Raw genomic sequence first — 20,683 nt, 5'->3', positions numbered from 1 at the left:
AAATGCAAAAGAGAAAGACAGTGAGATAAAAGCATTTACATATCGTATATAGTTTCGGCCTGGAGCAATAGTACAGTGGGTAGGGCGTTTGCCTTGTATGCAGCTGACCCGGGTTCGATTCCTCCGTCTCTGTCAGAGAGCCTGGCAAGCTACCCCTGGCGTACTTGATATGCCAAAAACAGTAACAAGTCTCACAATGGAGACTTTACTGGTGCCTGCTTGAGCAAATCGATGAACAAAGGGAGGACAGTGCTACAGATGTCATATAGTTTTCACTCTGAAACTTAGATTCAAACCAGACTAATCTGGGCAGAGTGATGCATTAGAGCGGAAGTCATGCATCCAGAACAGCTTTCCTTGTCCACTTGTTAGATAAAAAACAGGCTGGGAAACCGGGAACCCAGAATGTCCATATCTATAGGGTTGGTCCGTCTCACCATTCTATTCCAATGCTGATACATAAGGGACACTTACTGAATACTCACTGGATAACATTCTAATCTCTCTTGCTGACATTTCTATTTTAAGTCTGCTTGACCTGGTAGTATCGTGGTGGGTGTGACGTTGTCTAGAATATTCCTCCCCACTGAACTTCCCTCAACATAACTCACAAAACTGCAAATTCAGGCTATTCTTTTCCCAGAGATTTGTCATATGATCTGGGACATTGTAGCTTTCCTTTTTTAAGCCCAAATATCTTGGTCTATCAAATAAGAGTAATAGCTAACCTTTTTCCCTAAATGCCAAATACTAATAATTGGAATCAGGTACCATGATACACACCTTGATTTATTTTTTAATACGACCCATCCTCATTAACCCCTTTTATGGGCAATACGACTCTCCCCCACCTGTTGCAGGCTAGGTTTCCAAGGTTTTACAACAGGTGGCAACACCTGTATCTGAACCCTAATTGGCCCGCCCTCAACCTCTGTTTTGACTGCCTTTTAACAGTACGACCTCATTATATAGTGGTGAAGACTCAATGAAACTGATCGATGTAAAAGAGTGCTCCAAGGAAGTAAGAATTTGTCGTCATTTTGATTTTTTACCTACATCTTATTAGGAAGCCTTGTGTTCATTGGATGCAAGACTCGCCACGCGCTGAGAGAAATTAGATGATTTCATCTGAGGCAGAGCCCGTTGGGAAAAGGTCACTCTTGGTGGGATGCTAATTCACACTTATCTTCATGCAGCTTTCCTCATTTCCGCATTCTAGTTTGGAAATGAGGATGACGGCAGGACAGACCCGGCCTCTCGTCTCAACAGCCCTCGGAGATGCAGATAGATGCCTTGTACACCCACATCTCCCAGGCTCCAGCCCAAACAGTTTGAGTCATTTCAACCTTTTCGTCTTGGCATGACTTCCAAATACCCTAAATAAGCTCTGGTCTATTGAAGACACCGTAACATGGGGCAGCCACAAGAGAACAGGAAACTGTAATCCATCTGTCAGCTAATGTTTGCTCTCAGAACAGGACTGTTGACAGAAATGATAGTGGAAGTGTCCTGGTTCCACTATGAAATATTTTCCCAGAGCCCACTCTATTCTGCCTTTAAACTCTGTAAGCAAATGGATTTATAAATATTGAACTTACTTGACTTTAATCCTCCATTTGTTCACATATATTTTTCTTCTGATTTATAATTTTATGGTTGGTTTGGGAAATTAATGGCACAAGCTTCATATATGTCCTTTTATTAGACAATGTTGATAGAGCTATCAATTCTACCAACATTTTCTGACCAGTTTAAATAGTAACTTAATCCTCCCATATATTGTCTCTCACTCTTGATGCCATGTCCTCCACAGATATGTTCCCCGTGTGCCACCAATTTACTCATCTGAGTATTTAAATAGAATATATTATACACATACATACTGAAATATTCATAAGAGCTTGTGGCTGAGAGTGTTTTAATCAATTATAAATAAACCACATTTTCTCAATCATATAATTTTAGTCTTTAAGAATGCCTTTTTATTCAGGCCATCATTTCTTAAAATACAAAAAAAAATCCTAAGTATTACCTAACTGAAGTCCTCAAATTAAAAATCAAGTTTTAAAATTTTATGAACATTTTAGCAGGATTGGCATCTGAAATAAAATTGAGAAACATAAAACCCACATCATTTAAAAATGTCTCAGATCCCATGGAAAGGAGGTAACATTTTTATTCTCAGAGAAATTAATTGGAGAGACTAAATAGTCTCGTTGCATGTCGAACACAATCACTGAGAGAAGGGAACAGGTAGCTTGTCATCAAGAGCAGAACGACTTTAGTCCTCCTGTTTGGATGGCTGGGAGCATTTCAAGCTTGCACTGTGAGCCTCTCAAACAAATGGCTTTCCAGTTTGAAAGCTGAGTGGCTGGTAAGAAGTAAAAACGTAGGGGCTGGAGTGATAGCACAGAGGGTAGGGCGTTTGCCTTGCACGCGGCCGACCCGGGTTCAATTCCCAGCATCCCATAGGGTCCCCTGAGCACCGCCAGGGGTAATTCCTGAGTTCAGAGCCAGGAATAACTCCTGTGCATGGCCAGGTGTGACCCAAAAAGCAAAAAAAAAAAAAAGTAAAAAAAAGAAGTGAAAATGGAGAGATGAAGAGATAGCACATCTTAAGTTAAGGAGCTTACTTTGCATATGACTGATTCCAGTTCTGATCCCTGACACCACATTTAGTCCATTGAGCAGCCCCAGAAGTCTCCTCTGAGCACAGATCCAGGAGTACCCCTGAGCACCATTGGGTCTGGGTCTAACCTCACCCCCATAAAAGTGAAATATGTTGCTCAATAAAAACTTTAAATCAAAATAAGAGGGAGTTTGCGTAAATACGCTATTCTTCCCCGACAAATTACAAACTCTAAACATTATTGAATGTTGGTAATTGGAAATTAAAAATTAATACATTGACATTTGCTCTCAAAATTCAGAAAGACTAGAACAAATGGAATAAACCAACGAAACATCATAATGGTCACGTTGGTTAGATATTATGGCTTTAAATTAGCATTGGTGTTTCACATTTATGAACTTGTGAAAATATCTAGTTTTTTCATTTGCACTTATCTGTGTTTCTTTGTTGATTCATTTTGGGGGGGGCTTCACTGGTGGTCCTTAGCAGTCACTCCTAGCAGTAGTGGGGACATCCTGCAGAACCAAACCTCAGCTTCCGGATACAATTATGAGGTCCAACCATTTGAGCCCTCTCCCTATCCACATTGTTTGCATCTTTATTGCTTGGATTTTTAAACAAATTTCCATTTGTAGCCTCCAGAGAATTTGGGACTAACAAGTTTTTGGTGTTAGATAAATGTTCTTATTAGACAAGTTTTGTTGAAAAAGAAATCTACCAGATACTTTTATTATTAATTTTAGGGCATGTAAAATTTACAGTTAGATTTTTGAAGTTTAAAACATTTAAGTTCTCTAACTTAATTTATAAAAATCTGATAAATGTCATGTGAATGTTTTTTTTTCATTGTTAACACTTCCCTCAAACTTACTGGAAGAAAAAAAATTAATAAGTGCATAAATGACTATAATCAAATGTTATTATCCAAATTAGTGGAATAAAGGTAACACAGGTAGTCAAGTCAATAGACAAGCCTGAAATTGTATATACATGGCAGGACTTATTGAAATTTGTTGCACTCATTAGAAAAAAATTTTCTATGAGATCAATTTATGTTAGCACTAGTATACCCACTTCCTAGGCTCATTTCAACTTATTAAATTAAGGGCTTTTCACAAAGGAGACTCAGTTCTTGTCAGCGTAAAGAATAGAGCAAAAAAACAGGGTCTCTAATTATTTCTGATTATCAAATACAATGTCTGCAAATGCATATTGGAAATTTTGAGGAAAGAATGAAAGTTTTCAAAAAATAAAAAGGTTAAATCAGGGATGGAGACGTGGTTCGAGTGCTGGAGCCATATTCAACATGAGCGAAGTCCTTGTTCAAGCCCCACCACTGTGCGGTGCCTCCTTCCCCAGAGCAGCTAGGCATGGCACCACTGTGATTATTTTATGCTAAATCAAACATATTTTTAAATATTAATCACTGTATCACTGTACCACTGTCATCCCATTGCTCATCGATTTGCTCGAGCGGGCACCACTAATGTTTCCATTATGAGACTTGTTGTTGCCAGGCTCTGTCGCGGGGACAGAATACTCTCAGTAGCTTGCCGGGCTCTTTGAGAGGGACAAAGGAATCGAACCCAGGTAGCTTGCCAGGCTCTGCCAGTGAGGGTGAGATACTCTCGGTAGCTTGCCAGGCTTTCCGAAAGGTATGCATGTGTGTATGTATGTATGTGTGTGTGTGTGTGTATATATATATATATATTTATATATATATATATACATATATATGCCATTACATACACCTGGGTCCCTCTGCTGGTACCCTCATGCATGAGGCCTGTCCAAACGTGTGGAGAGGGGCCTACAGCATGGCTATAGCTAGATTCCGGTGGTCTTCGGCCCGGGAGCTCTGCTCAGGGTAGGGAGGGAAGCTGGAGCCCATCCCTCAGAGGGGCCCCGGGGAAGACAGCCAGGCATGCGGGCAAGAGACTCTCTGCATGAGAGTACCGGCAGAGAAGCCCAGGTGTGTGTAATCCCATCAAAGGCCAACATCCAGAGAGAGACTTAAAAGCAGGCTCTCAGATATCTTTAGCCTACTTTTCCTTCTGGGAGAAACTGGCAATCTTCTGAGAGTTTCCTGCCCACATGGGACAGCCTTGCAAGCTTCCTATGGTGTATTCATATGCAAAATCCAGTAACAAGCTGGATCTCATTCCCTTGACCCTGAAGAGCCCCCAGTGCAACATCACTGGGAGGGCCGAGTCGAGATAGACTTCTAAGATCTCAGGGAAAGGATGAAATGAGATGTTACTGAGCCCGCCCAAGAAATCGGTAATTAACAGGATTTCGTGTCATCCTGTTGTTCATTGATTTGCTCAAGCAGGCACCAGTAACAAGTCTCACCTGTGAAACTTGTTGTTACTGTTTTTGGCATATGGAATACACCACAGGTAGCTTGCCAGACTCTCCAAGAGGGATGGAGAATCAAACCGAGGTCGGCCGCATGCAAGGCAAACGCCCTACCTGCTGTGCTATCTGCTCCAGCCCCATATATATATATTGTTCTCTATGATTTGTTGCCTACTGTCTGAACTCCACCAAATATGGTGTGGTAATTATGGAAAATGAGTAGGAAGTGTCTTCTAATGTGTCCAGAAAGCGACCTGGAGCTTGACGGCGGTCTGGTAGTGGAGGTCCACTGCCGGGGCTGGGTGCATCGAGGCAGGGAAGGTTCTCACGAGCCCCCCTGGGGCACCCCGAGTGAAGACAGCCTTGTTCAGAGTTCCCCCCAAAATAAATCATTAATCTGATATCATTTCTTGATATTTTTCTGCTCTTTAAAACCTATTAAAAGTAAAAATAAGATACAGATATAAAAATTCAACTATGTTAGGTTGTACGGAATAAATATTTAAAGTCTGTCAGGTTTGATTTAGATGGCTTTTTAAATGAAATAAAGCTCAATAGAGCAAATAAAAATTTTTACTGTTCTCCATCCTAGTTTGTTTCAAACCCTGTCTCCAACTGCCTTGAACTTAGTTTCAGAATCAGATTTAAAATTGTCTATTGATCATAAAATTTTGTTGCATCCTCTTTACTTTGTGGTCTTTGTTTCAGAAGTTCTGTATTGATCTACTAAATAGATTTGGCCTCCTTTATTATTAGAAGCCTGTTGAAATTTCTTCTGTGGTGTGTTTTATTGTGCCATCCAGTAGAAATATACTTTTTAATCTAGCGTATGCTTTATTTTCTTGGGCTTTTGTGATCACTAACATTCTTCATTAGTTTTTAAGTTTAGTTTTCAACCATAGTAAACCTGATTGGCAATCCCAGTTACAATTATCCCTCATTAAATCATTACTATTTCCCCTGAAAATAGCCATCAGAATCTTTTTTTTTAGTTTTATGAACAATGCAATTTCTATTAGGCACAATATAGTTTTTTTAATTTATTTATTTTATTGAATCATCCTGTGGAAAGTTACAAAGCTTTCAGGCTGATGCTCAGTTATACAATTCTTGAGCACCCGTCCCTTCACCAGTGCACATATCCCACCACCAAAAACCCCAGTATACCTCCCACTCCCCAACCCCCCACCCCCGTCTGCGTAGCTGATAAATTTCACTTCACTTTCTCTTTAGCTTGATTACAGTCTATATTTCAACACAAAACTCACTATTGTTGTTGGAGTTCCCCCCCCCGCAAAAAAACAGCCCTGCTGAAAAGGAAACATTTGATAATTAGTTTTCCTTGCTGAGAATGAAGAGATATGAAGCTGCGTGGCCGCAATAGTGGCCACACGGTTTGGATTTCTGTAATTTAGTATTTTAGTAACTAAGTCCAGGGAGATTTATGTTATAAATTGCATAATTTCCCTTCCTGAGGCAGCATGGGGCTATGGCTTAGTTCACAGTCTAGAGATATTTCTGCAAGCAGCTGCTGGTACCAAAAGTAGTCTAGCTGGCCTCCGGATCATGGTCGATCAACCACAGAGCGGCCACACAAACGTGTGGCCACCCGGGTCACATCTCAGCAGAGCAGCCATCAGAGTCTTTATCTGTAAAGTAGAATCATTATATTATGATATTATTAAATAATCAAATTTAAGATATTTTGAAATGAAGATAAAATAGCTTAACATTAGTTTTTTTTTTTCCAGGTCATCATAAATACTCTGGGTCTTCAGTAGAACCCAGTGTTAGACAGAGAGAACTGTGATTGGTCATAATTTATCTGCCAATTTATTTTATGTCCTAAAGAGCCAGTGAGGTGCTACACCTTAATCCACCTAAATCCTTAGAGACCAAGCACATCATTCTTTGCCACACATTCTCCATTATCTACACAACAAGGCTTCATACCACCCAAAGTTCCAGTGTCAGCTTTCCCATTGCCTGGACCCATTGCAGAAATCTTACTTTCAAGACTTTGCATATTTTCTATCTAGTTCTCTCTGTCTCTCCTAGGCCTCTTTGATCTCAGAAAACTCTTATTTCTCCTGGTATTTATTAGTTCATCTCTACCTGGCCACAGAATGTCAACCTAATTAATGTTGATGACATAATAAGGTAACTCATGATTCCCTTACTCTTTATCTCCCCTTGTAACATGCCAAGAGACACCACTCTCACCAGAGGGAAGGTCACACTGATGATGTTGGAACACTATATGCCCAAAAGAATTTTCTCTATTAATTTCATACCATACAATATGTCTTTTCTTAGTCCCTCTATACTATTGTGTTTTCTTCTCCATTTTATGTATTATGGACAACTTTGTAAAATACAATATTTTCATAAAAGAAAATTTTAAAAAAAAAATATGCACCAGAAATTTCATCAAGAAAATGTGAGTCTCACACATGCTTCCTCTCACTTTTGCCTCCTCCCAGGTCCACCTGCACTGACACCACCACCATCCTTGGAGTCTCAGGGAGGGGCCTCCTTTTGTGTTATTTATCCCATCTTTGTCCCCTCTTGGAATTTTTTCAATTAATTTTGCATCATACCGTATGTTTTTCCTTAGTCTCTCCTTACTGTCATGGCTTCCTAGCCATTTTCTTTTTCATGAATCCCTCAATGACTTCCTAAGCCCTTTTTTCTTCTCCTCATTTAACTTTTACAGTGTATGTACCACTGAGTTACCTTCAATCCACTCTAATATAGTTTTTACATGGAATATTGTTACTGTGTCCTACTGCTCCCACAACTGAAATCTTCAGTTTCCTTTCTCCTCTGCTGTATATCGTGCTCTCCTTCACTTCTTATTCTTAGCACAACTCTATTCATTCAACTCCACTAATATCTTCTCTTTGGGAAAGAAGAAAAGAGCTCCATTTCTTCTTGCCTTCTCAACATTTTTTTTATATTTACTAACCCATCCTATTTCCTGTTTCCTAGTTCTTCCTATTTCCAATCTTCAAATGCTAGACTCCCCTAGACTTCCTTCCTAAGTCAAGTGTACCTCTTATTTCCTTCCCATGGGAAAAAAATCCGCATGGGTTTCTAGTTCCTCAAAATATCTTCCTTGTTATTTGTCACCTCTTGGAATTTTCTCTATTAATTTCATACCATACCATATGTCTTTTCTTAGTCCCTCTATACTATTGTGTCTTCCTCTCCATTTTCTTTCTCATTATCAGAAGACTTATTTTCTAATATTCTAATTCTTTTAATAGGGTCATTGCAGGCAGTGTTTGAGGATGCTGAGACAATTCTCAGCAACCTAAACTTGGAGGTAAAGACCCAAGAGTTTGGTGCTTCAGCCAGTAATGCTCTAGAACCAACAGAAACTGCATCTGGCGGTGCTCAGGAGACCATTCAATACCAGAGATCATACTTTGAGTCTCATGTATGTAAAGTGTGTGCTCTATACTGGAATGATCTCCCTAGCCACAGAGCTTCAGATTTTAGGAGCCAGTTGATTTCTATATATGCCCACCTGAACATATAAGCAGCTCAGCTAAACTTAAGGATGATCAGAATTCACTCTTACTCGTAGTTCTCTTTCTAGCTCAGTATTCCCTATCTCCAACTAAAGGTACCACCTCATCGTAGGAAATCAGGAGACACATGACCTGCTCTTTCATCCCATCTTAGCACCAAGTGGAAATGTTTCACCTTTGAAATGTTTCTGCATGCAATTTCTTCTCTATGTTCTATATTATCTCTTTTGTTACTAACTCTAGTTTTTTCTCTCCTTTTCCCACAAGGAAAGAGTGAAGCACAATTGTGTTTATAATAAATTTACATAATTAGAATATTTCATATTGTTATATTTTTTAAAGAAATGATATGTATGATACATGACTTAATTTTGTAAAATGAAATATATATACATATATATGTAACTCCCCTCTGCTAAAGTCATATCTTATTAAAAATTACTGGTACAGACTCTCATTCTCAGACCTATAAATAGAGTTGAGAAACCAGAGATAGTTCTTCAGGTATATGGACAGCTTAACTTTGACAAAGGAGAAAAGAATATGAAATGCAGCAAAAAGATTCTTCAACAAATGGTGTTGGAGAACTGATCAGTCACAAGTGAAAAATGAATTAGGACACCAATCTCATACTATGCACAAAATTCAATTCAAAATGGATTAAAGGCCTTAATATCAGATCTTAATTCATACATTATATTGAAAAAATAACAGGCAAAACTTTTTATGACACTGAATCTAGAAATATCCTCATTGACTCAATACTAATGCCTAAACATGAAAACAAAGATAAATAAATAAGTCTACATCAAGTTAAGAAACTCCTCCACAAACTGGGAGAAAAATATTTGTCTATCACTCATCTGTCAAAAGATTAATATTCAATAAATATTTAAAGCTCTTGTAAAAGTTAGCAACAAAAGCAAAGGACCTCCTCAAAAAAAAACAGGGAGAAGAAATGAACAAATTCTTTCTCAAAGAATGCATACAGATAGGCAGTAGATACTAAAAAAAAAAAAATCTACATCACTTACAATCAGGGAAGTTAAAAACAACAATGAGCTACTGCCTCACACCAGTGAGGCTGGTACACATGAAAAAAAGATTGAAAGGGCTGGAATGATAGCACAGTGGGTAGGGCGTTTGCCTTGCACATGACTGACACGGATTCGATTCCCAGCATCCCATATGGTTCCCCTAAGCACCACCAGGAGTAATTCCTGAGTGCAGAGCCAGGAATAACTCCTGTGCATGGCCAGGTCTGACCCAAAAAGCAAAAAAAAAAAAAAGCAGGCAGTGCTGGTGTACATGTGGGAAGAAAGCAAGCCTTATCCACTTTTCAAAATAGCTAAAATTGAGCTTCCATATGAACCAATAATTTCACTTCTAGGCCTCTACCCCAAGGGCCAAAAATACTATTTCAAAAAGACATTTGTTCTCCTCTGTTCATTGCAGCACTAGTCATAATAGCCAAAAATCTGAAAATAACCTGAGTGTTCAGACCATACCATTGGATAAGCTGTGATATATATACACAATGCAATACTACTCAGCTATTTTAAAAATAATAAAATTATGCAAATTGCTAGACATGGATGAAATCAGAGTGACCTCATATGAGTGAAGTAAGTCAGAAGGAGAGGGATAGATGCAGAATGATCTTTCTTAGAGGAGGGTCCATCATAACAACATTTGTTAGAAATGGTCATTCTGGACAAGAACTGATTGTTGAAAGTACATGATAATCTTTCAGCATCTATGTTGCAAATGCATAATGCCTAATGCATAATGCCAAATGCAAATGCATAATGCATAATGCCTAAAATGAGAGAGAGAAGAGAGGTGCCTGACATAGAGGCAGGTTGGGGTGAGGGGTGCTTTGGGGGTGAGGGAGAGAAAGGGGACTTTGGTGCTGGGAAATTACACTGGTGGAGGGATGGGTGTTGGAACATTGCATGACTGAAACCCAATCATGAACATCTTTGTAATGCTCTATCTCATGGTGATTCAATAAAAAATAATTTTTTAAAAAAACATAAATTAAAAAAATAAGACACAATTCACTAAGAAGTTTTTTTAAAAAATGATCATTCTCATGTGTGGGATGTAAAGAAACATAGTAGTTGGGGCTGTACTGATAATGCAGTGGGTTGAGTACTTGCCTTTTATGTGACTCCTCTGAGGCCACTCTAAGGTCACCTGCAACGTTGTCCCTTGAGGATTTTTCCTTTTCACTATTTTTGGGGTTCAGAATAGCTATCCCTGCATTTCAGCTCTGTTTGGGAGTGTACAAAGAGAGAAAATAGTACACAGGATAAAAATATAACTAAGTGATAAGAACCGATGCAGCACTGGAGATCTGTAGAGAGTGACTAAACGAACTTTGCTTTGTCCTTCAGAACCTTATACTCTAGTGACAGGGACAGAGATGTATTGAGTAATTTAACTGTAATAACTATTACAGAGGTTACCAAAATAATACAGTATTTCCCGTAACACTAGAGTGTGTTATGAAAAAGTAATAGGTTATAATGTTTATTATTGTTGTTCTGATTGTTTCCAGATCAATTCCAGGATAACAATTTCTAGAACCACTAATTTTACTGGGCATCTGTTAAAAAAATAAAATTTCTTAGAGCTTTCCTGTTAAATTCTCAAAGTTCATAACTTGGTTTTCTTCTTTCTTCTTTCTCCTTATCTCTCTCCCAGCCTGAAGTTCTGGATCAAATACAAAATCTGAGGGAGTTGTGGATGGACAATAATGCATTGCAAGTACTACCTGGGGTATGTAAGTTTTTATTATACCATGTTGTTTGGCATCATTGTTGTATATTTATTTTAATTGATGTTATATCTAATTTCCAAAAGCATTTCAAAGTAAAATAGCAAATAGCAGTGTGCCAGCTGTGCTTGGTCATTGAATATTTTTAAGTTTGCTTTTAAGCATTTCATGTATTAGTGAGTTTTATACGGAAGTAAGACATAAGAAAAAATTTCTTATTCTCTTAGGAATGCTTTTTAATTTTACTCCACATTTACTACTTATTTTCTAAACTGAGGCTTTCATATTTTTAAGTACTTTATATAATACCAAGGCTTTATTTTATAAAATCAAGCTTATTTTTATCGGTAACTGAATAGATTTATGCTTCTATTGTTAAAATTCTTCTAAAAATGAAAAAAGTCTCTCAGTTCAGGGCATTTATAATAGAGCTTTTTTGAAATTTTGAAAAGGATGGGAATCATATCTAATAAAAACAAAAATTAAACTGGGTTCAAATTTTCTCTGACTCAAAGACAATCTAGTAATATCACAAATAGTTACCACTTAACTCATTGACTGTGTTTATACCTTTTTTTCCCAATCCTGTGAAAAGCAAATTTCTGTCATATACAAAAATAAACACATGTACACACACACACACACACACACACACACACACACACACACAAGGTCCCCGCATATGATGTGACTCCAGGTTCTTTGCCTTGAGTCAGATAGCCAGGGCAGCCAGATGTGTAATTCTTCAACCACTTTGACTTTGCTCTGCTCCCAAAGTTGATGACTATTGTGAATTGACAGGATTAATTTCTTTGAAATGATTGCAAAAGCCACAAGAACAAAATTATTCTCTTTTGAACAAACTTTGAACTTACACAGATACCTCTGGCAAAAGGTTATGGAAAAGATACTTTTTTCCCTTATCAAAAGAAAACATTTCTGCATTCAGTACAGACTCAAAACAGGAAAAAACAGGCACATCTTCTATTTACTGATTTACTTAAAAACTTTTTACAAATACACATCTCTGAACCAGGAATCACACTGAAGTCAGGAATATAAAGACAATATATTTAATAAACTTCAATACACTTGTTTGAGGAGCTTATCTCTAATAGGAGAGAGACATTTGGATTCCAATACCCATGATAATCACTGACTTACACCATATTCAGTGTGTTCACACAATTTGGGCAACACAGGTAAGGTATTCATCAATCCCCTACTCAGAAATTGAGGAATCAGAAAACATAACTAGTTGGTAATATTTGCATCTGCTTCTTCAACAGACTTATTTACTCAAAAACACACATGTAGTATTTACTGTAGACCGCCCACTATCTAAATATTGACTCATGAAATCCCCATCACAATATAAAGTAATTAATTACCATTTCTGTGTCACAGAAGAGGAAAGAAAAGAAAGAATAACCTGTTCAAGGTCATGCAGCCAGTCCATGGTGAACTAAAATTCAAGTTCCAAAGATTGTTGTTCACTATAATACTCTAGAATGTAATCTCTATAGAACCAAGAGAAGATCCAAATTGGAATTAAATTTATTTTGCTTTTGACACTTTTTTCATTCCCAAAGCTTAACCTCCTGGGCTGGAGCAATAGCACAGCGGGTAGGGCATTTGCCTTGCACACAGCTGACCCAGGTTCGAATCCCAGCATCCCATATAGTCCCCTGAGCACCACCAGGAGTAATTCCTGAGTGCAGAGCCAGGAGTAACTCCTGTGCATCGCCGGGTGTGACCCAAAAAAAGAAAAAAAGAAAAAGAAAAAGAAAAAAGTCAATCTCCTTTAATAAAGTATTCACTTTTTTCAACTTTTACTTTTTTTACCATGATTTACAAATGCGCAATAATGATAGAGTTTTATATGTACAATATTCCAACCCCACACAAACAACCAATGTGTCCACTCTTCCTACCAATGACCCAAAGGGATCTCCCAGCTACGTAGCTCAGTTGTGTAGCCCATTGTTTAGTTTCCTTTGCCTTAGTTTCCTTTGCCTTTAAATTCCCTTACTATATTTATTTATATCCCACATAAAAAAAAAATCATTCTGTATTTCTCCTTTTGCCCTCTGCAAGACATGCCCTAAAGTCAAAAAAAAAGGATGAAGGTTTCAATTCTGCTCTTCTTCCTATGGCCAAGGTCCCAGCTATGCAATCCACAGTTCACTATTTACCCGAGGTATGGCTTGTTGTCTCTTGTCCTCGGATGTCAGGTAGTAATCCAGGTCCCTCTGCTCTTCTCAGCTAAACAGACCCTTCTAGAAAAATATCACACTCTCCCCACCATGGAATCTTCTCAAAGCCAAATGCGATGCTGCCATTCCCATCATGCAAGTCTTAAAAGCTGTCATCACCCTGAAGATGCAGTGGTCCCCTCCTCACACAAAGACCTTTCAGAAATGACTCCTTCCTGACTTCGCTGCTTTCAGTAGCTTTGAAGTGCTTCTTCAGACAAGCCTTTCACACTTGTCTGTGAATGCACATGCTGTTCTTTCCTTCAGGATCAGGACGGGGCAAGGACTGGGACAGGCGCTTCATTTTCCCACGACCAGGGTCTTTCTGGCAGCTTGTCGCCCTGTGCTAGCGCCGTGTTCTCTCCCTGCTGTTTTGCTTGCCCACATCAGAAAGTATTCTAGCATCTTGTTGACTTGACACTTGCTTCACTCTGTGAAGGATGCTTACTTTGAGTAATAACAGGTCTCCACGCTTAGCTTAGCTGACTTATTTATGATTGTGCTTCAATCTACAATACAAGTCCCTGGACATTGTTGATTCTCCAAAAAGGATTGGTGTATAAACGAGGTATTGACACTGCTCAGTAGGAAAAAAGTCCTACTATTTTACAATTTAAAATATCTCCCGTGCATCTAAAATAGTCAGAGTCAGCATATCACCATACTTTGTTTCAGTGGCTATTTATTGAACTATTTATTGAATGGCTATTTATTGAACTCATTGTGGCAATTTAAAAATCATCCCTATTTTTCCTTAAACTGTTATAGCAAGACACAATCCATATGACATAAAATTTACCATTTAATGTTCACAATTTATTCATTTTAAAAATACTCAAATAATTTAATAGAAAACCACAGTATAGCTTTAGAACAATTTTATTAACCCCCAAATACTGAAGCCCTTAGCAGTGACTTAGCTCACCACAAACTAACGACCATAATCTACTCTCTCTCTCCATAGAGTTGCTTCTTCTGGACATTCTATATAATTAGAATAATATAATGTTTGGAAGTTTGTGATGCTATTCCTTTCATTTAATGCTTAATTTTTAATACTTAATTTTTATAACCAATGTTTCTTTTTATTGTCAAATAGTATTCTAACAAATGGATGTATTCATTATATTCATTTTTGTTTGTCTATTCATCAATTAATGAACATTAGGTTGTCCCCCCTACCCTCCTTTTGACTCTAATAATTCTGCTTTAAATATTTTTTGGATAATCCATAAGCATTATGGATATATTCCATTTTTACATATGCATAGGGATTTCTGAATAATATGGCAAGTCTGTGTTAAATGTTTTAAGGAACTGATGAACATTTTTCCAAAGTGGCTGCTTGTACATTACCAACAGCCGTATTCCAGGTTATCAGTTCTCTACATCCTCACCAATACTGAGATACTGTCACTGCTTTCAAAATTAATTTACAGTGTTTTTTTCCCAACTTTACAATGTCTTGTGAAAGTTTCTCATCTAACCCTGAGTTTATGCAATGTCATCAAGTCTATAGGGAAGTTAAAGATGCTGGTATACCTGGATATGTCGAAAAACAGAATAGAAACGGTTGACATGGACATTTCCGGATGTGAAGGCCTAGAGGACCTCTTACTGTCATCCAATATGTTGCAACAGTTGCCTGACTCTATAGGTGAGATGATGGGATTTTGTCACAAATGTTTATATCCTCTTATGTGCCATTTTATTTTTTGGTGATACAGTTTTGCAAGTGTAGGAAACATACTGATGGCTTGATTTAAAGGAATCAGCAAGTTCTATACTCAAAATAACAAAATAATATTTATAATTAACTTAAAATGAAATAAGAAGTATAATTGCCCAGGTCAAAAGACTCTCCTTCTAAAATGATCCTTAAAGTAAAGTTTTATTAGAAATACGCTCCTGTAAGGCTGGAGCGATATCACAGCAGGTATGGCATTTGCCTTGCAAGCGGCCAACCCGGGTTCAAATCCCAGAATCCCATATGGTCCCCTGAGCACCGCCAGGAGTAATTCCTGAGTGCAGAGCCAGGAGTAACCCCTGTGCATCGCCGGGTGTGACCCAAAAAGCAAAAAAAAAAAAAAGAAGAAGAAGAAATACGCTCCTGTATTATGAGTCAGATAGGTGAGTAATTATAAAACTATTTTAGGATATGTATGTATATTTGCACAGAATTTTAATTAAATAATATGTACTCTGAAACATTTTGATGCTTATGAAAATGAAGTCACAATGTAGGTTACCTTATTGAAGAAAAACTGGAAAACAAGACCATTTTCTCTACTTCAATATATATTGCTTTCATTTTCCCCATTACTTCATTACTCATGGAGAAAACTAGTGTTAACAAAACAGCTGGCTTTTCTTTATTCCTAGACTTGATGATGTTTTTATTTATAAAATAACATGTCTTATTACAGTACTTCTCCAATTGCTCCATCATAAGACTTACTCAAGAATTTTGTTGAGCTCTCCTATATTTCCAAGCTTTTACTATAAAATTCCAGATTCAGTAAGCTAATAATAGGCTCTGTGATCTGTATTTTTATCAATTATGGTAGATGAAGCTTGTAATCAGATGCATATAGAAAGTACTTTGTCATATAAATTAAGGTAAGAACTTATCATGGTCTAAAAAGAGCCTTTGGTTGCAATGACATAGAAGATGCCTTCTATTCCTTCCTAATCAGCCATAACTACACATTCTCTTTAAATATTTAATTAAAATTAAAACTACATATACCATATTGCCTCTTCCCCAATATCAAGAACTATCACTGGTATATGGTGAGTGTTTCTTTAATATAAGTCAATAATTTAGCTATAATTATAAAGAATGAACTCCTGCGTGAGCTTGAAATAGAATGGAAACAGTGTAAAGATGACCCTAGGCTGCGAGACTATAGACCACACAGCAATAGCACCGGGTTCCATTCCTTCTGTAAAACAGGGGAATCTGAGCCTATAGGGGATGGAGGAAGGACTGTCTTCTTTGTCAAAGGAGATTGTAAAAGCCTACAACTAGTACACAAAGCACAGGAGGAAGGAGAAAACAGATATACACTTAGTGTGAAACCATGGCAAGTCTCGAGCTGGTTGGACAGGTTCTGCAATACTCCCATGAGATGACACACCATGTTGCTAATAGAAGTGCAACCTGGTTCTGAACTCCAGAAACTTGGCATCAATTGGCAATAACCAAAAGCTGCCAGATAAGGGAGAGTGAGATGAGTGTAGGTTAAAGGCAAGCACCCAGCCAGAAAGTAGCTCAGAGAAGCAGATGCTTTGTGTATCAGAGGCCCTGGCTTTGATAACCCACCAAAAATAAATAGACAGGTAGGTAGGTTGGTAGATATAGATATATAAGGAAAGAAAAAAATCCATCCTCACAATTGAAGTTACAAACAAATATTTCAAAGAAAAACAAGTATTATTACAACAAGCAAACACCCAGTGAATAAGAAAATCCTTCCCCAATTTAAATAGGGGTTGTCAATCAATGTAAAAGTGACTGAAACATGTGTAAAGCATCAAATAACTTGGAGGAAGTACAGAAAAATAACACACTATCAAAAAATAAAAGACTATCAGAGCTATGACTAAGAACAGGTGGTTATGAAAAGAAATACTGGAAGTGGAAATGAATGGAAATGAAAATAGAGAAACAAAAGGTAATGTAGTAGTATGTTTAAACTACTATAAGAAAGTGGACTAATAAATGAGAGCTCTTACTCTTACAGGTTAAAGAACGCAGAGTGAATACATGGTTGGACAGGCAACTGGTATATATTTAACACTTTTGTGTAGACTGGATGGTTTTCAAATTAAGAAAGTAATTCTGCTACAGTATCTCATTCCCGTTATGAAGTGCTTTTGACATTGCAGAGAAAAGTGTCTTTGTTTATTTCTGACAGGTCGAAAAAGGATTTTATTAGCACCATGCTGGTAGGCTGGAAGATAATGAACTCTAGTCCTTTCATGAAAATGTCCTCCACAGCCAGAGTGATAGTACAGTGGGTAGGGTATTTGCCTTGCAAATGGCAGATCTGGGTTCAATCCCTAGCATCCCATGTGGTCACCTGAGCACCACCAGGAGTAGTTCCTGAGTGCAGAGCCAGGAGTAACCGGGTGTGACCCAAAAAGCTAAAAAATAAAGAGAGAAAGAAAGAGAGAAAGAGAGAAAGAAAGAAAGAAAGAGAGAAAGAAAGAAAGCAGCACTCGGTGCTGCTGGGGGTGGATTTTTTTCCCCCCCCCACCCTGTCTTCCTGCATGGAAAGCGGCGGGCTGGCGGCACCATGTGGCAGGCGCCATCTTCTGATTCCAGACCCACAGGTATTCGGATTTTACTTTGGGGGCTCCCAGGAACTCATGGGAAGGGGGCGTAACCGGCACGCCCTCGGCCCAGATAAACCCGGAGCTGCTGAGCGCGAATCGGACCCTCTGCGGCGCTTAAAGACTTTGACTCCAAAGATGTAACACATTCGGGCATCCAGCGCAGCACCTGAGAGCAATGCATTGGGACACCAAACTGGGCTACAACTCGGTGCTGCTGGGGGTGGATTTTTTTTTCCCCCCCCACCCTGTCTTCCTGCATGGAAAGCGGCGGGCTGGCGGCACCATGTGGCAGGCGCCATCTTCTGATTCCAGACCCACAGGTATTCGGATTTTACTTTGGGGGCTCCCAGGAACTCATGGGAAGGGGGCGTAACCGGCACGCCCTCGGCCCAGATAAACCCGGAGCTGCTGAGCGCGAATCGGACCCTCTGCGGCGCTTAAAGACTTTGACTCCAAAGATGTAACACATTCGGGCATCCAGCGCAGCACCCGAGAGCAATGCATTGGGACACCAAACTGGGCTACAACTCGGTGCTGCTGGGGGTGGATTTTTTTCCCCCCCCCACCCTGTCTTCCTGCATGGAAAGCGGCGGGCTGGCGGCACCATGTGGCAGGCGCCATCTTCTGATTCCAGACCCACAGGTATTCGGATTTTACTTTGGGGGCTCCCAGGAACTCATGGGAAGGGGGCGTAACCGGCACGCCCTCGGCCCAGATAAACCCGGAGCTGCTGAGCGCGAATCGGACCCTCTGCGCCTAAAGACTTTGAATTCAGAGACTTCTTACAGCAATGCACTGGGACTGTGAGCTGGGCTATGTAATTTCTGGCAGAATTCTCCCTGGACTTTATACAGAAACCCAAAACCGCGCGGACGCTGCCGCGTCCGCGCGACTTAACATTTATAATTGTCAGCAATGTGAATTGGTTCCATTTGAACAGGTCTGACTTGGGGGGAAACTCCAAATAATAACAGTAAGTTTTTGTTGAAAATATTGAAGGTTTTTAATGTAGCAGCCACCTCTGGACTGTGAACTAAGCAAAAGCCCCACGCTGGCCGACGTGGCGTGGCGTACACCATACTATGAGGCGCAGGAAGGGGGATGAGGGGAAAAAAGGAAAAAAAAAAAGGGAAAAGGAAAAAGAGAAAAAAAAAAGAGAGAGAGAGAGAGAGTTATGTCAACTATAGTGAGTTTTGTGTTGAATTATGGAATGTAATCAAGGTAAAGAAAAAACGAAGTGAAATTCATTAGTTATACAGTAGGGGGTAGGGGGTGGGGGCGGGGGGTATACTGGGGTTTCTGGTGGTGGAATATGGGCACTGGTGAAGGGATGGGTGTTTGAATATTGTATAACTGACATATAAACCTGAGAACTTTGTAACTTTCCACATGGTGATTTAATAAAAATTAAAAAAAAAAAAAAAAAAAAAAAAAAAAGAAAGAAAGAAAGAAAGAAAGAAAGAAAGAAAGAAAGAAAGAAAGAAAGAAAGAAAGAAAGAAAGAAAGAGAGAGAGAAGAAAGGAAGGAAGGAAGGAAGGAAGGAAGGAAGGAAGGAAGGAAGGAAGGAAGGAAGGAAGGAAGGAAGGAAGGAAGGAAGGAAGGAAGGAAGGAAGGAAGGAAGGAAGGAAGGAAGGAAAGAAAATATCTCCCAATGAAAATGTCTTTTCTGCAAGGTCATAAGAACAGGTCTTTGTAGGGAAAGAACGGGGGAAACTAGGTATCAGAGAAGTAGATACCAGAACTAACAATGAAATTCCTGTGAACTGGTGTCCTGAGGCACACCTTTCCTATCTACAGACCTTAAAAAATTAGGAAGAACAAAATAAGGAACACTGTACTAAGTTTTAATCTTTGGGGCAGAAGGGAACCTAAGGCAAGTATAGCGTCCCTATCTCTGAGTTTTCTGTTCCTAGTTTCTTTGGTCTGGCTTCAATGCCCACTTTCAGTTCTTTCTTCCATTTCTGTGGAAATTGGGGAATCAAGTCAAAACTGACTGAATCTTGCTGAAATGTTTTTCCCTTTTCTTGGGGATTCTACTATAAGGATAAGCTGTTCTCTGTGAGGTAAAATTATTCTTGAACATATTCAAAGCTGTCAAAAATTCTTAGTATATGAGTTGAAGGATTGACTTTCTTCATGGTCAGAAGAAATATCTGGGATAGGGGACAAGAAGCTTTATGATCCTAAAATAATTTATTGATAATTACTGGACATGTATTATATAACAGATTACTAATATTTAAAAGAATAAAATATAATAAACTTCATAGTATCAATAAAGGAAAATGGCAGCTGACATAAAAGTTTTCCTTCTGTCATACCTATTTTAATTTGTCTGCAATGGCATTTTTTTTTAAATTTTAGTACTGTGCTTTACAATATTACAACATTGTCAATGGTTGGGAGTGGCCAGTGACCCATTGCCCTAGACAACAGAGCACCAGAAACAATGAAGAAACTACAGAACGAATCATATCAACAGGTGGTTAAAAAGTCTCAGAAGATTCTCCTATTACACCAGATCTTACTAATCTGACTGTAAGACTGCTTTAGAACACCAATATTATAAATGCCTCATGATCTAAAAATGACACTTGAGCAAAGAATCAATAAACTTGAAGAGGGCCTAATTTTTTTTTTTAAAAAGGACACATTCAGAATTAAAGGACCTAAAAATCAAATCAGTGAGCTATTAATGGGAAGATATGCTTCACAACTCCACCATGAAATAAGAGAAAATAGAAAAGGGAAAAAAGAAAAAAATAAAGAAAATAAGATT

The 20,683-nt window shown here is 38.6% G+C and overlaps 1 protein-coding gene across 12 annotated transcripts in view; it reads left to right on the top strand.

Annotated features, from left to right (window-relative positions):
* Positions 1–20,683, top strand: part of LRRC7 (leucine rich repeat containing 7) — a 625,380-nt gene that overhangs the window by 429,565 nt on the left and 175,132 nt on the right. For all 12 annotated transcript variants that reach the window (XR_008630218.1, XR_008630219.1, XR_008630221.1 and 9 more), the window contains exons 9-10: positions 11,236–11,310; positions 15,076–15,220. Coding sequence is in view for 8 of the 12 variants with exons in the window: in XM_055138674.1 (XP_054994649.1) it covers positions 11,236–11,310; positions 15,076–15,220 (220 nt within the window). In the remaining 4 variants the exon portion in view is untranslated. The remainder of the gene's footprint in view (positions 1–11,235; positions 11,311–15,075; positions 15,221–20,683) is intronic.

Source organism: Sorex araneus, chromosome 5 (genome assembly GCF_027595985.1).
Source record: "Sorex araneus isolate mSorAra2 chromosome 5, mSorAra2.pri, whole genome shotgun sequence".
NCBI lineage: Eukaryota > Metazoa > Chordata > Mammalia > Eulipotyphla > Soricidae > Sorex > Sorex araneus.
This window is presented reverse-complemented; position numbering and strand designations above follow the sequence as displayed.